Source organism: Choloepus didactylus, chromosome 6, assembly GCF_015220235.1.
Source record: "Choloepus didactylus isolate mChoDid1 chromosome 6, mChoDid1.pri, whole genome shotgun sequence".
Classification (NCBI taxonomy): domain Eukaryota; kingdom Metazoa; phylum Chordata; class Mammalia; order Pilosa; family Megalonychidae; genus Choloepus; species Choloepus didactylus.
In genome coordinates, this window is record NC_051312.1 from 87385709 (window position 1) to 87403062 (window position 17354).

At 38.9% G+C, this 17354-nt stretch overlaps 2 protein-coding genes across 13 annotated transcripts in view; one reads left to right on the plus strand and one right to left on the minus strand.

Annotated features, from left to right (window-relative positions):
* FAM168A (family with sequence similarity 168 member A) overlaps positions 1-17354 on the minus strand; it is a 263583-nt gene that overhangs the window by 118798 nt on the left and 127431 nt on the right. Inside the window, exons 1-2 of one of the 12 annotated variants that reach the window (XM_037840570.1) lie at positions 9208-9454; positions 5837-5978 (exon numbers count right to left, since the gene is read on the minus strand). The exons of 10 other annotated variants lie outside the window; for them this stretch is intronic. Coding sequence is in view for 1 of the 2 variants with exons in the window: in XM_037840573.1 (XP_037696501.1) it covers positions 5837-5842 (6 nt within the window). In the remaining variant the exon portion in view is untranslated. Of the gene's footprint in view, positions 1-5836; positions 5979-9207; positions 9455-17354 lie in introns of those variants that run through there. One more of the 12 variants, XM_037840573.1, reaches the window with a different exon arrangement.
* Positions 3596-4132, plus strand: LOC119537939 (myosin regulatory light chain 12B-like). Its single transcript, XM_037840579.1, has one exon. The coding sequence runs from the start codon at positions 3596-3598 to the stop codon at positions 4115-4117; it is 522 nt and encodes a 173-aa protein (XP_037696507.1). The 3' UTR covers positions 4118-4132.

Consider the following 17354-nt stretch of genomic DNA (forward strand, 5'->3'; position numbering starts at 1 on the left):
GATTCTGTAACTATGGAAAAAGGGAAGAGAAATGAAACCCTTGAACTGAAACAGCTGAAATCCAAACTTATCAGTGTGTTTCCTGGCCTAAAGAGGCTAATGTATCACAGAGACATCCAGTCAACTGGTCCATAAAACATTTTTTACTGACCAACTTTCCCCCTTGGCTTATACTGAATGAAGAAACCGCAAAATAAGCACATAGTCACACCTCCTTAAAGGCCTCTGACAAACCCTTCTTAGTCTTATGTACAAGGCACTGGGCCCCAGAAACATAAGCTACTGAGATTCTGAACCACAATTCAGCCTTTGCACTCCACTTCCTCTAAAGTGAGCAACTTGGAAGGGCAGAAAACAGGGCTACAGCTCAGGAAGGAAACTCACAGAGGAAACAACTCCATTGTTCTTTCTGGAGACATGATGGTAGGAGAAAGAACAGATGCAGACCAAATAAAACTGTCCCTAAAGAAAATGACAAGAGCTCCCCACTGAAAGAATTAATTGATGAGTATTTATTAAGCCCTTGGGCCAACATCATCTTTCCTCAGTTTCTTTTGGTAGTGTCGTTGACTATAGAGTCAGGACAGTTACCTTTCCCTTTGATTTTCTTTCCTGGCTGTAACTGCTGCTGCTTAACTGCTTTTCAGAAGTGATGACATGCATTTTTTGGAAAGAACTGAAAAATGAGTCTGTACATGTCATTTATTTTTAACTGCATACTAATTGGAGTTGAAATCTTACTTTCATTTTGTGGTTTAGCTTAGAACAGGAAAGGCATTGATCGCAGTGTTGTGAAATTAGTGTGGACTGCGATAGCAGAACCACCTGCGGTAAGACCCCATTCTGCTACTTAATAACTTAACAGCTATTTATCCTTTTTGAGCTTCAGCTTACTCCTCATTAAAATGAGAATAATGATAAATAAACAATAACATAGTAATAATAGTGATCTATGATTTGGGTTAAGTTTATTATTTTCTCTGAATCTCAATTTATGTATCTATAAAATGGAAGCAAAACTATCTCAACAGGTTTAATTTGAGAAAGAAATGGGCTAATATAAATGGAAGTGTCTAACGGTGAGCCTGGCACACAGTATCTGCAGTATATGCTAAGTGGCTGATTGTTTTTAGGAAATCTGAAAATAGGATAGTTCCTGTGGGATGGAACCACCTTTTACCTAGTTAACAATTTATTCTTCATATTAAATTTTACCTGTTCAAATTATTGGTGTGGTTTCTGTCTCCTTAACTGGACCCTGACTGATATAAGTAGGATAAATGCTATGATACTGGTCAAGGAGTCCAGCCTCCGTACTTTATATATAAGAAAACTAGAGTTCCAAAGACTGGAAGTGACCTGCCCAAGGTCACACAGTAGCACTGGGACTAGAACTCCTGTCCTGTTTCCTGACTCTCAACAAATAATAAACATGTACCAAACATCTATTCTGTGTCCAGGCCCTATGCTGACTTGAAAAACCAAGAGATGAATTACACCAAATCTCTGCCCCTGGGGACCCACAATCTAGTAGCAGAGACAGACAATGAAACAAGAGAGTTCTAGGGCAGGATGACAAGCACTAAGACAAAGAAAAAAAAATTACCAGCTCTGTCAGAGAAGGCTTCCTAGAGGATTTCATTTCACCACACTTCACTCCACAAACTGAGAGATATTCCTAAGCTAAATGGAAGCTTAAAACAATCTAAAAATAAAGCTGTAACCAAGGCTTAAGAGATGCAAGTGACCAAACAATAAGCCTCCACTCTGGGCATAACCAGAAATATCACAACTGGGAAATCCTTCTAGAATAGGAAGCAATACAGAAACAAATTATGGATGAGCACCCATCAGTATTAGCTTAGGAGCTGAGCTGAACTGGAAAACGGCAGCAAGAGTGTGGAAAAGAGACGTGTCATGGGGGCCAGAGCAGCCTGGATGGCTTTTTAGAAGACTGGAAAGGAGAAGCAGCCTGTTTCAGAAGGCATTTGTGTATAAGACTACACCTGTGGTGAGCAGATGCCGGCAAAGCATAATAGGAAGAGTCCTTGAAAGCCCTGGACCAGAAGAAGGCCTAGTTTACCTTATTCTCCAGTTCTAGCCGAATCAAGTTTCTCACAACAAGCTCTTTCATATTTCTGAGATTTTTCACATACTGTTCCCTCTGCCTGAAAGCCCTTCATCCCCTTTCTGTCTAAAGGTTTGACACATCCTTCAAGGCACAAATCAATGATCCCCTTTTCTATAATGCCTTCTCCAGTCACATCCCCCACCCTTGATCTAGGCAGAACTAATCATTCCCTGGTTAGTACTCTTTACATATCTCTCAATTATAGCATTTTCTACACTATAATGTAATTATTTGTGTTGTCTTTCCCCAATTAGATTATAAGATTCCTAGGCAGAAACCATTCCCCAGTGCCTATTAGTGTTCTTAGTACACAGCAGGAGCTCAATAAATGTATACAGAATTGTTCTACTGAATTAGCCTTTAAGTATAATAATGAATGGATCTTAGAGCCATAACATTCTCTGATTCATGATGAAATTCCTCCTGGGGCCCAGAACATTAGACTGTACAAGAAATTCAATAAGTATTTCCATTTGAGAGCTTAAGTATTTCCTTATGCCAAACTGGCAAATGCAACTGTGTGTCTTTAGTGCTTCCACCCAAGGAATTAAATTTGTTGCAAGTCCAAACACAACAATTCTTTATCTTCCTCCTTTACATAAAAAACAGACTGAGAATTTCAAGCAGTTGAAACCTTCCCAAGGAAGAGGATGTAACTATTTACTAACAGTTCAAACCACTGCTGTCTAATATTCATATGGTTGGCATACTTTCTATTTTGGCAGCTCATTCAGATTAAGGAAGGAAGTATCATGCACTACAATCAGAGAGCAGGATCTGGAGTCAAAAGAAGAGAATTTCAGTCCCAGCTCAAATTTCACCATATGACCTTGAACAAGTCATTTAATGTCTCTGAGCTTCAACTTCCCCAGCTTGGAAATATAGATAATACTACCTGTCCCACTGGGCTACTATAAGGATCAAATGAGGACCCAGAGGATATTCCTTTGCATTGCACTCTGACCTTACTGAGTTTGACTTTCTCTGTAGAAAGTTACCTACAAAAAGACAGAACAGAGAAAAGACAGAGCACTAGGGTTTGAGTCAGACAACCTGAGACTGGTCCCAGCTCTGCCACCCAATTATGTGGTCTGAGCAAGTCATTTAATCTCTCTCAACCTCAAACTGCCTTATCTATAAAACAGAATAATTCTATCTACCCTTATAGAATCACTGTGAAGATTAAAATAAAAATGAGATGATATGGATGAAAGCACTTTACTTGACAAACCATGAAGTTTAATTATAATACTTCACTTGTATAGAATTCAGCAAACACATACAGAACCAGGTATTGAGAGAGACAGAGAGAGAAAAAAAAATCCTCTCCAGAGCTAAAATAACTGTCTTAAATTCCTCACACTCTAATACAAGGAGAATCTGTAGGGCCTCACTCTTACTTTAAAAATACTTCTAATAAGGGCAACCTGGTTCTCGACTCTGGGACGGAATTAAGCAGTCACCATGTCGAGCAAAAAGGCAAAGACGAAGAAGACCACCAAGAAGCACCCTCAGCACGCAACATCCAATGTGTTTGCCATGTTTGACCAGTCACAGATTCAGGAGTTCAAAGAGGCCTTCAACATGATTGATCAGACCAGAGATGGTTTTATCGACATGGAAGATTTGCACCATATGCTTGCTTCTCTGGGAAAGAATCCAACGGATGCATACCTTGAGGCCATGATGAATGAGGCTCCAGGGCCCATAAATTTCACCATGTTCCTCACTATGTTTGGTGAGAAGTTAAATGGCACAGACCCAGAGGATGTCATCCGAAATGCTTTTGCTTGCTTTGATGAAGAAGCAACAGGCACCATCCAGGAGGATTACCTGAGAGAGCTGCTGACAACCATGGGGGATCGGTTTACAGACGAGGAAGTGGACGAGCTGTACAGAGAAGCGCCAATCGACAAAAAGGGGAACTTCAACAACATTGAGTTCACACGCATCCTTAAACATGGAGCAAAGGACAAGGATGACTGAAAGAACTTCAGCTAAAACCTTCCAATTACTTTGTCTTACTCTATTTTATTTCTAAGACACTTTCTCCCACCTTCATAGAAACTTTTGCCTTTTGCATGCATTTAGCTTCACAGCTTTGTTTTTTGTTTTGTTTTGTTTTGTTTGTCTTTTGAGGTATTTATTCCAGACCTTTCTGCCATTTAGCACTTGTATAATCAGACTGGAAATGGTGATGAGGTTGTAAGTTGTGTTGAAAAAGAAATTGTGAATAAAAATCAACAAATCTGAAAGCCCAGGAAAATATATACATATTTCTGGTTTTGCTGGATTTTTACATTTTTATATAATAAAATTGCTATTTTGAAATTAAAAAAAAAAATACTTCTAATAAACTAAGTTATTTGGGAGTACCACCTACGGGAGGTAAGAAGGGACAAAAGTAAGAAAGCAAACATCAAGGAGAAAACAGAAAAATAATGGCTTTTAACTTTTGTTTTTGTTTTAAAACACAGCATCAAGGTTATTTAGTGTAAAATGTGATAGCTACCACTGGCATACAGCAATACAAAAAAGCAGAATAACCAATGTTCAAAATAATGAATTTGAATGTCAAGAAAGATTAAATAATATTCTGTCTATCCTCTTAATGTATTTAGGGAAAAATCCATTTAAAACAATATATACTAATGTATTGGTACTTAAAGGAGTAAAGCCTTAACTGTCCAGGTAAGTTAGTTATCTGGTGGACCCCTCTACCTAATTTACTAATGGACATTAAATTTACCAATGGACTTTAGTCAAGAAAATCACACCCATTTCCTGGGCCACACTGTGTTCAGTTATGCCATCGAGAGTAGAAAGCCACACTCCTGTGGATATGGATGTGAATGAGTATAAACGCAGCTATACAGACTGACCCATCTTACATAATCAGTCTGCTACCTTAAAGCCCGCTGTGCCAGTTTGAATGTATGATGTCCCCCAAAATGCCATTATCTTTGATGCAATCTGGTGTGGGCAGACTTATTAGCGTTGATTAGATTGTAATTCTTTGATTGAGTGTTTCCATGGAGATGCGACGCACCCAACTGCAGGTGATAACTCTGATTGGATAATTTCCATGGAGGTGTGGCCATGCCCATTCAGAGCAGGCCTTGATTAGTTTACTAGAGCACTATATAAGCTCAGACAGAAGGAGTGAGATTGCTACAACCAAGAGGGACACTTTGAAGAATGCACAGGAGATGAGTCCTCTCTGTAAGCAGCCTACAGAGATAATTTAGAGACAGCCTTTGAAAGCAATCTTTTGCTCCTGAGAAGCTAAGAGAGGACAAATGACTAAGAGTGACATTTTTGAGGAACTGCAGCCTAGAGGAGAATGTCCTGGGAGAAAGCCATTTTGGAACAGAACTCCAGAGCAGACACCAGCCACATGCTTTCCCAGCTAACAGAGGTTTTCTGGATACCATTGGCCATCCTCCAGTGAAGGTACCCAATTGTTGATGCATTACCTTGGACACTTTATGGCCTTAAGACTGTAATTATGTAACCAGATAAACACCCTTATAAAAGCCAATCCATTTCTGGTATTTTGCATAACAGAAGCATGGGCAAACCAAAACACTCGCTAACATCTCCTTCTAGAAATGTGTCTTAAGATCATAGAGCTGGTTAACAATGGATTCAAACCCAAGCCTCTCAAAATCAAAATCCCATACTCTTAGCAGTTTAATCAGTTACCTTCATATGTGGTTATATGATTTCTTCACCTGGCAAAATGGGATTGATATTCTGATACAGATCTTTGGATAAAGTTGATCAATTGAATAAATGTCCTCTCCTGACATCCGACTTTTGGATTTTCTTTTATAAAGTGTCAAACCTCAAAAACAAAAAGAAATGGAGAAGAGCAATAACTACAAAATTCTGAAAGCTGGAAAACAGGTGGATGAGCTATAACTGACTTTTCAGATCCAAGAAAGATAGAATACTAAACCAGCAGTGAGGGGGGAAACAAAGTCACTCAATTTAATCTGTAGAATCCCCTACAAGGCTCAGAAATTGGTATCACCATGTACCTCTGGAAAGAAAGAGTGCTAAAATCAGAACTGATTACTTGAAAACCTACCCGAGAAGCAGTTAAAGCTCCAGACCCCCTCTGTCATTCCACTGAAAGAGTAAAACAGAGGGTCTCTAGACAAGGGAACAGCAGGCACAATTGAGTTACTACACTGAAAATAAAAGTGTAAGTGAACTGAATACTGAGATCTCCCTGTAACCTTCCTCTCCCACTCAGCTTCCAGACTACGAGACACCAGACCTCTAACCTCTAAGAAGGAGACTAAAGGATCCTTCTAGGGAATCTGACCAGCCTTAGTGGAGAGACCCTAGAGATACTGACATTGTGGTTCTCCTACATATAGCTCAGAAAGATCACCACACAGTTACATCCACAATTAATAAGCCCCACCATATACTTAGAACTTCCAATATATTTTTTGTACCCCATTTTTAAATATGAACAGACAACAAAGGATCACCAGACATTTGGGGAAAGCTTCAAGATAAAAAAATTCTGATCCTATTTATATAAGAAGAAATTTGGGGATCCAAATGAAAATTTATTTGAAAGAAACATAAGTATATAACAATAAACACTTGTCTTGGTCAAAGTATATCAATGATGACAAAATCAGATCAGACGGACCTGTCCCATTAAACTAAAAATAAATAGCTCTTTGCAAACCTAAGGGTTTGTTTTACTGATTGCTAGTCACGTCATCTGGGGCAAAAGGCATAATAAAATTTAATTTGCTCTGACTGGCAAGATGCTGTTCTGTACTTGCACTTATCCCTCTGATCTCAAGGTTATGTGTTGTGCATGTATGTACATATGGATGAAGTGAGGGTCCCAATAAAGGTCACAAACAAAATCATCAAGAGACATACTGTTGTGAGTCTGATAATCATTAATACTACAACATGTTGTTAAATTTTTTTATGTAAAAAATTCTAGATGAACCTAGAGGAGGGAGCGCTCTCCTCCTGTGGCACCTTACCTTCAGAAATCAGGGAAGACTGCATAGAAAACATGGTACTTGAGAAGAGTTTTAAAGAAAAATTAGAAGTTCATCAGGCAAAATAAAGTGATAGGCGTGGGATTGAGAATATCATCTTGACCAAAAGGGGGATGCGAAATGAAACAAAATAAAGTTTCAGTGGCTGAGAGATTCCAAATGAAGTCAAGAGGTCATTCCGGTGCATGTTCTTATGCACTATATAGATAACACCTCTTAGGTTTTAATTTATTGGAATAGCTAGAAGTAAATACCTGAAACTACCAAACCCCAACCCAGTACTCTGGAATCCTGAAGATGACTGCATAATAATATAGATTACAAGAGGTGTCGGTGTGATTGTGAAAAGCTTGTGGATCATACTCCCTTTATCTAGTGTATGGATGGATGAGTAGAAAAATGGGGACAAAAAACTAAATGACAAATAGGGTGGGATGGGGGGGATGGTTTGGGTGTTCTTTTTTTACTTTCATTTTTTATTCTTATTTTGATTCTTTCTGATGTAAGGAAAATGTTCAGAAATAGATTGTGGTGATGAATGCATAACTATATGATCATACCGTGAACAGCTGATTGTATACCACGGATGACTGTATGGTTTGTGAATATATTTCAATAAAACTGAATTTAAAAAAAAAAAACAACAAAGTGATAGGAAAGAGAGAAAGTACAGCATAGCAGAAAAACTAGCACAGCCAAACAGAAATGAGCACAGAGGAGCTGAAAAGCTGCAAATAATGCAACATCACTGGAGCACAGGGAAGAGCAGAGGGAGATGAGACTGAAAGGGTAGGCAGGGCAGATCAAGAAACACTTTAGAATGTTGGAAAAGGAATGTGGACTCTAATCTGAAGACAACAGGGAGCCAATGAAGAGTTTTAACAACAAATTGAGATGACCAGATTTGCATCTTGGAAAACATCTTTCTGATGATGATGGAGCAGATTCTGGGGGGAGGGAAGGTGGCTACAACCTTCCAAGGTATGTTCTAGCGGTTCCCAACAGACAGTTCTCACACTTGGTAACCCCAGGTTCTGTTTTTGTTTTTGTTTTTTTAATTCATTTTATTGACCCCAGGTTCTGTTTTTAGCTTACTGTGAGGCAAATTATTCTACCTCTAAGAAACCAGTAGCTACCACAGACAGTCTAATGGTCCCCCTGAGGAAATCAATATCCCAAGGCCCTCACCCCTAGGTTCTTTCTTTTTTCCTCCTAAGGTCTTCTTTATGAGCACAAGAATTGTGTTAATAACTTACCAGAATTTATCTCTCGGTCTGGTTTCAAGCAAGACATACATCTGCCCCAAGTCCTCACCTCCCAAATTCCCAAGGAGCAAATTCCAAACACTCACTTCCTAGAGCTATACTGAACTTTACCAGCTACTGGTATACAGAGTGACTGTTATACATGTTTAATTTTCCCATGTACACCCCTTAAAAAGCTGGGGAAAAAGATCTAAGGGAATAGTTAATGAGCACCGAAATAATATTCAGCACTAAGCAAGAGTCTTTCCTATATATTCTCTCATTTAATCCTCACAACAACCTTGGGTAAGGTAGAAGCTTTTATCCTCATTTTTTAGAGATGAGGAAACTGTGGTTCAAAGAGTTTAAATGACTTACCCAAGGTCTCAGAGGCAGTATAAAGCAAAACGGAGATTTTAATCCATATATTTATGGGTTCATCAAATCTTTTCCTTATCTTATATATTCATTACTAGATTCTCTCTTATTTTATTCATTACTGAATCCCCACTTAACATAGTCTGTAGAACTGCACTACACTGAGCCACTCACTGAACAGACCAGCAATATGGAAAAGTAAGCAAACAGAAAACACAGACAACAGCTACAGGAAGCAAAATGAAAAGCAGCAACAGCATCAATCCCAAGAAGGTCTGCAGAGCCTAGCTCTTATTGGCAAAGAACGAAATATAGCTAAAGCCCATGGTGATAGACCTCTGTTCCAGATTTTTATCTCCTCCTCAAGCCCCAGCAGGTCCCTGGTAAAATACTGCCTAAGTCAGGCACATACCACAAGTGAATTCCAATAAGCAGATGCAACCTCCTCCTGGCAGCCTTCTTACAAAACCACCAGGAACTGGAGGAAGCTTTTGTTCTCCATCTAAACAACTGCCACAAGTCCTTGGTGGTAAAGGGAAATTTGGATGGAGAAGCAGATGGCTTGTCACAGGGTCTAAAACCTAAGGTGAAAAGGAAGCAATTCATTAAAACCTAACATTCCAAAAGAAAAACCAAGCCTCTCTGAGGTGACAGAGTATTGCCATTGTCTTGAGTCCTCCTCCAGTCTCCAAAGACACCTTGTAAGAAGAGCAGAGGCTATTTTGCCCAACACTTAGACTACTTTCTTCCACCAATACCACCACAGGCTCACATTAACATTCCAGATTTTTCTGAAAGTAACCATCACTTGTTTGCAACAACTGTGTTTCATTACGGAGATTTGATTATGGAAGGATTCTGTCGTGAAAAAAAAGTTCTATTACACTAATTAGACCCTCAATATAATAAAGGGAGACAAAGGAACTTAAGATAATGTAGGTAAAGAGCCTAGAAACTGAATTGCAACAAGGTTTAATCAGTGTTTGATGAACTGAACTGAAGGAAGAGAAGAAATGAGCATTTCCTTAGTACCTTCTAACTATGAACCTGACCTAAGCAGCTATCATATACTTTATATCATTTAATCATCAAAACAATGCAGAACAAGTATTAATTGTTCTCGTTTTATTAAGAAAAGAGATGTTCAAAAAAAAAAAATTAACAACATGCTTAGCCAGTTATTAAGAGGCAAAGAGTTGTGTTTTGTTCAAGGTATTACACAAGTTATCAACTGAGCAAAAAAAATAATAATAATGCCATCTCATATTTGGATAGTGCTTTACAGTTTCTCACAGCACAACACAATATGGGGAAGTAAACACTGGGCTGGTAACTGGATACCTGAGTTCTATTTCTGGCTGTGCCAAACTGCTGTGCAACTTAAACTAAGTCCCTTCTCCTCTCTGGGCCTTAATTTCCTCACCTAACTCAACAGTGGCACAACAATCTAACTTAAAGAATCAGTTGGAAAAAAAAAAAATCAGTAGAGTTAAATGATCTCAAATACTCCAGAAATCCAGGATACACAATCAAGACTCTTTACTGGATAAATTCTGTCTTACTGCCGGTGTTTGCCCTGTTCTTCCTCTGGTTACACTCTCAGGACCAACGATTTATTCCAACCTGTTCATCAGTCATCTACAAGTCAGAAGCATCCTTTATGTGCAGCTCACCACCTGTGCAGGATGCTTCATTAAGTGTAAAGCTGATACTATACTTTGCTGGAAGGCTAGTGCACAAATGTTACCTGGAGAGGAATAAATCATTCCAGTTGTGTTGGGTTGCAAATGTGAGGGCACCAGCTGTGGGTCTGAAAACAGATGGTCTTATAAAATGGAGGGCTTGGTTCCTAATCTGATTTTCCTAAGGTAAGCAGGTTTGGGTCAGCAGGAATCCTGACTGGAAAGTGCCTAAACAAAGCTAACGGTAGTATTCTGTGATAAGAAAAGATGACAGAAATGTACATGCAGTTTTTTTTTCCATAAAAATGATTAACATAGCAGATGCTGCAATTACCAGAACCCCAAGCCCTTATTTTTTTAAATACTCATCAACTTTTAAATCATTTTCATTCCAGTCCAACACTTCCTTCCTTGATTTTAACAAAAGGTGAGCTCAGGGATAGTGCCTAGCACAACCCTGACACAAAACACGAATTTTAAGATCTGCTGACTAAAACAAATTGAAAAAAGGAGAAACCAAACTGAACTCATTTGATAACTGGAATGAGTGCCTAGGATATCATCTAATAGCAGATGTGAAGTAAACATGTTTTATGAATTAATTAATGTGCCAGTCACCATTCTAGATGCTTTACAATCATTCTCTCATTTAATTTTCATGACAACCTTTTATTTTATTATTTCCATTTTACAGATGAAGAAATTAAAGCTCAAACAAGTCAGGTACCCTGCCCAGTCACAGCAAATTAAGGGTTGAAGTCAGAATTGTCCTCCAGGGCTAAATGACTCCAAAACTCTATGCACTTTGCTTGTCAACCTCATTTTCTACCAACAGTCCTCTTGCTATTCCTCAAATATACCCAGTTCATTCTTGCCTTTGGGATCTATCTGCTGTTCCCTCTGCTTTGAACACCCTTCCACCACATCTTCCCATGGCTTGTTACTTCAGATCATTCAGGTCTCTGCTCAAATGCCATCTCTTCAAAGAGGCTTCCTCCATCACCGCCCACAATACACCCTGTTTCCTTGCCTTGCTTAATTTTTTTTTTTTTCACCACAAGCACCTTTTAATGAAGTCTAAACAGCTGTTACCAGTTCTGTAACATGTTCATTCTTTTTTTTTTTATCTTCATTTTATTGAGATATATTCACATACCACGCAGTCATACAAAACAAATCGTACTTTCGATTGTTTACAGTACCATTACATAGTTGTACATTCATCACCTAAATCAATCCCTGACACCTTCATTAGCACACACACAAAAATAACAAGAATAATAATTAGAGTGAAAAAGAGCAATTGAAGTAAAAAAGAACACTGGGTACCTTTGTCTGTTTCCTTCCCCTATTGTTCTACTCGTCCATCCATAAACTAGACAAAGTGGAGTGTGGTCCTTATGGCTTTCCCAATCCCATTGTCACCCCTCATAAGCTATATTTTTATACAATTGTCTTCGAGATTCATGGGTTCTGGGTTGTAGTTTGATAGTTTCAGGTATCCACCACCAGCTACCCCAATTCTTTACAACCTAAAAAGGGTTGTCTAAATTGTGCGTAAGAGTGCCCACCAGAGTGACCTCTCGGCTCCTTTTGGAATCTCTCTGCCACTCAAGCTTATTTCATTTCCTTTCACATCCCCCTTTTGGTCAAGAAGATGTTCTCCATCCCACGATGCCAGGTCTACATTCCTCCCCCGGAGTCATATTCCACGTTGCCAGGGAGATTAACTCCCCTGGGTGTCTGATCCCACGTAGGGGGGAGGGCAGTGATTTCACCTTTCAAGTTGGCTTAGCCTTGCTTAATTTTTTTATTCTGGCACTAAAGTTATATTACTTATTAGTCTGTGTACTGTCAGTCTCCCTCACTAGAATGAAGTATCTATGAAGACAAGGACTTTGATGTGGTTATAGCTGCATCTCCACAACTCAGAACAGAGACTAGCTTAAGGCACAAGTGCTCGACAAATATTCACTGAGTGAATGAATGAATGAATTCTCTGTGCTGACAATCAAAGAAACTAGAGAACATTAGTGTAAAAGGGTAATTGTTACACAGTAGAAAGAACACAGGCTTTGAGACCAGACAGAATTTGGTTCAAGTCTCTAACTAGAACATGTGAACCTGGGTGAGTCTCTAACTTCCCTAATCACATCTGTAAAATGTGTGTAAAATGTAGGTCCCACAGATTTGTTACAAACATTAAATGAAATTGAACACATGAAAATCTATATGCAAACTGTAAAGTGTTATATAAATACATGTATTATTATCATGGGGAAAAGTTTAGAGACAATCTAGTCAAGCCCTTCTCTTTAGTGATCAGAAAATGAGGGCCCAAAGAGATAAGGTGAATTATCCAAAGTCCCACAGTTATTTAGAACTAAACCATGGTTAGACCCTAGGACTCCAGGTGACCAAGCCAGGACATTATCACCACCACCACCACCCCAAACATACAGAGATTACTTGGCCTCTGGGAATCTACTTTCTCTTGGTTCTTCTACCGCTCTGGCTACTCCTCTTTTATCTTCGCAACCTCTCAATGTCAGACTGTCTCAGGGCTCCATCATCGTATCTCTTCTCTGCTCTGCTCTATTTACACACATTTCTTAGGTAATTTCATCATTCCAGGGCTTTAAATATACTAATGACTCCCAAATTTATATCTACAACCTAGACTTCTCTGAATTCCAGACCTTTATACACAACTGCCTACTGGACATCTCTTCTTGACTGTGTAATAGGCATCTTAAATATGTCTAAACCCAAACTCTGATCTCTTCCTACAAACGATTCCTCCCACAATCTTCCCCATCCCCAATCTTGAGTCACTCAAAGCAAAAACCTCAGAACAATTTTTAACTAATTTCTTATTCTCATAATCCTCATCCAATCCATCAGCAAATTTTGTCAGCTCTACTTTCAAAACATACTGAAACTAACCGCTTCTCCCCACTCTGCTGCTACCATCCTGGTTCAAGACATTATCTCTCTCCTTAACTGTTGTAATAGCTTCCTATCTGATCCCCCTGCTCCTGGCCCTTCCCATCTTTCTATCCCCTGTTCCTCTCTTCCCAAAATCCACAATGAGCCTTTTAAATTCAATTCAGATCATGTCATTCCTCTCTGCTCAAAACTCTGCAATGGTTTCTAATCTCATTAAGAATTAAATTCAAAGTCATTACCACGGCCTACCAAACACCATGTAATCTGTCTCCCTTTTTTTTTTTAATCTTCATTTTATTGAGATATATTCACATACCACGCAGTCATACAAAACAAATCGTACTTTCGATTGTTCACAGTACCATTACATAGTTGTACATTCATCCCCTAAATCAATCCCTGACACCTTCATTAGCACACACACAAAAATAACAAGAATAATAATTAAAGTGAAAAAGAGCAATTGAAGTAAAAAAGAACACTGGGTACCTTTCTCTGTTTGTTTGTTTGTTTCCTTCCCCTATTTTTTTACTCATCCATCCATAAACTAGACAAAGTGGAGTGTGGTCCTTATGGCTTTCCCAATCCCACTGTCACCACTCATAAGCTACATTTTTATACAATTGTCTTCGAGATTCATGGGTTCTGGGTTGTAGTTTGATAGTTTCAGGTATCCACCACCAGCTACCCCAATTCTTTACAACCTAAAAAGGGTTGTCTAAAGTGTGCGTAAGAGTGCCCACCAGAGTGATCTCTCGGCTCGTTTAGGAATCTCTCTGCCACTGAAGCTTATTTCATTTCCTTTCACATCCCCTTTTGGTCAAGAAGATGTTCTCCGTCCCACAATGCCGGGTCTACATTCCTCCCCGGGAGTCATATTCCACGTTGCCAGGGAGATTCACTCCCCTGGGTGTCTGATCCATCGTAGGGGGGAGGGCAGTGATTTCAACTTTCAAGTTGGCTTAGCTAGAGAGACAGGGCCACATCTGAGCAACAAAGAGGCATTGGGAAGGAGGCTCTTAGGCACAATTATAGGGAGGCCTAGCCTCTCCTTTGCAGCAACCGTCTTCCCAAGGGTAAAACCTATGGTAGAGGGCTCAACCCATTAAACCACCAGTCCCCTATGTCTGTGGTCATGTTAGCAACCATCGAGGTGGGGTAGGCGAATACCCCTGCATTCTCCACAGGCTCCTCAAGGGGGCACTACATATTTTTTCCCTTGTTTTTCTTTTTTTTTTTTACTTTCCTTTCTTTTTTAAATCAACTGTATGAAAAAAAAATAAAAAAAAAAAAACATACAATAAAAGAACATTTCAAAGAGACCATAACAAGGGAGTAAGAAAAAGACAACTAACCTAAGATAACTGCTTTACATCCAACCTGTTCCTACTTTACCCCAAGAAAGTTACCTAATATAGCAACATTTCTGTGAACTTGTTCCTACTATACCCATCAGAAATTAACAGACCATAGTCATTCCTGGGCATTCCCAGAACTTTAAATTTACCCACAATAGCTTATCTGTTCTTACTGGATTATTGTTCCCCCTACCTTAATTTCTCTCTACTGATAGTTCCCCTACATTCTACATTATAAACCATTTGTTTTACATTTTTCAAAGTTCACATTAGTGGTAGCATATAATATTTCTCTTTTTGTGCCTGGCTTATTTCGCTCAGCATTATGTCTTCAAGGTTCATTCATGTTGTCATATGTTTCACGAGATCGTTCCTTCTTACTGCCGTGTAGTATGCCACCGTGTGTATATACCACATTTTATTTATCCACTCATCTGTTGAAGGACATTTGGGTTGTTTCCATCTCTTGGCAATTGTGAATAATGCTGCTATGAACACTGGCGTGCAGATATCTGTTCGTGTCACTGCTTTCCGATCTTCCGGGTATATACCGAGAAGTGCAATCGCTGGATCGAATGGTAACTCTATATCTAGTTTTCTAAGGAACTGCCAGACTGACTTCCAGAGTGGCTGAACCATTATACAGTCCCACCAACAATGAATAAGAGTTCCAATTTCTCCACATCCCCTCCAGCATTTGTAGTTTACCGTTTGTTTAATGGCAGCCATTCTAATCGGTGTGAGATGGTATCTCACTGTGGTCTTAACTTGCATCTCTCTAACAGCTAGTGAAGCTGAACATTTTTTCATGTGTTTCTTGGCCATTTGTATTTCCTCTTCAGAGAACTGTCTTTTCATATCTTTTGCCCATTTTATAATTGGGCTGTCTGTACTATTGTCATTGAGTTGTAGGATTTCCTTATATATGCAAGATATCAGTCTTTTGTCAGATACATGGTTTCCAAAAATTTTTTCCCATTGTGTTGGCTGCCTCTTTACCTTTTTGAGAAATTCCTTTGAGGTGCAGAAACTTCTAAGCTTGAGGAGTTCCCATTTATCTATTTTCTCTTTTGTTGCTTGTGCTTTGGGTGTAAAGTCTAGGAAGTGGCCGCCTAATACAAGGTCTTGAAGATGTTTCCCTACATTATCTTCTAGGAGTTTTATGGTACTTTCTTTTATATTGAGATCTTTCATCCATTTTGAGTTAATTTTTGTGTAGGGTGTGAGGTAGGGGTCCTCCTTCATTCTTTTGGATATGGATACCCAACTCTTCCAGCCCCATTTGTTGAATAGACCATTATGACTCAGTTCAGTGACTTTGGGGGCCTTATCAAAGATCAGTCGGCCATAGATCTGAGGGTCTATCTCTGAATTCTCAATTCGATTCCATTGATCTATATGTCTATCTTTGTGCCAGTACCATGCTGTTTTGGCAAGTGTGGCTTTATAATAAGCTTCAAAGTCAGGGAGTGTAAGTCCTCCCACTTCGTTTTTCTTTTTTAGAGTGTCTTTAGCAATTCGAGGCATCTTCCCTTTCCAAATAAATTTGATAACTAGCTTTTCCAAGTCTGCAAAGTAGGTTGTTGAAATTATGATTGGGATTGCATTGAATCTGTAGATGAGTTTGGGTAGAACTGACATCTTAATGACATTTAGCCTTCCTATCCATGAACATGGAATGTTTTTCCATCTTTTAAGGTCCCCTTCTATTCCTTTTAATAGAGTTGTGTAGTTTTCTTTGTATAGGTCTTTTACATCTTTGGTTAAGTTTATTCCTAGGTACTTGATTTTTTTAGTTGCTATTGAAAATGGTATCTTTTTCTTGAGTGTCTCTTCAGTTTGTTCATTTCTAGCATATAGAAACATTACTGACTTATGTGCATTAATCTTGTATCCCGCTACTTTGCTAAATTTGTTTATTAGCTCTAGTAGCTGTATCGTCGATTTCTCAGGGTTTTCCAGATATAAGATCTTATCATCTGCAAACAATGACAGTTTTACTTCTTCTTTTCCAATTTGGATGCCTTTTATTTCTTTGTCTTGCCAGATTGCCCTGGCTAGCACTTCCAGCACAATGCTGAATGACAGCGGTGATAGCGGGCATCCTTGTCTTGTTCCTGATCTTAGAGGGAAGGCTTTCAGTCTCTCACCATTGAGTACTATGCTGGCTGTGGGTTTTTCATATATGCTCTTTATCATATTGAGGAAGTTTCCTTCAATTCCTACCTTTTGAAGTGTTTTTATCAAAAAAGGATGTTGGATTTTGTCAAATGCTTTTTCAGCATCTATTGAGATGATCATTTGATTTTTCCCTTTCGAATTTTTAATGTGTTGTAATACATTGATTGATTTTCTTATGTTGAACCATCCTTGCATGCCTGGAATGAACCCCACTTGGTCATGGTGTATGATTTTTTTAATGTGTCTTTGGATTCGATTTGCAAGTATTTTGTTGAGGATTTTTGCATCTATATTCATTAGGGAGATTGGCCGGTAGTTTTCCTTTTTTGTAGCATCTTTGCCTGGTTTTGGTATTACATTGATGTTAGCTTCATAAAATGAGTTAGGTA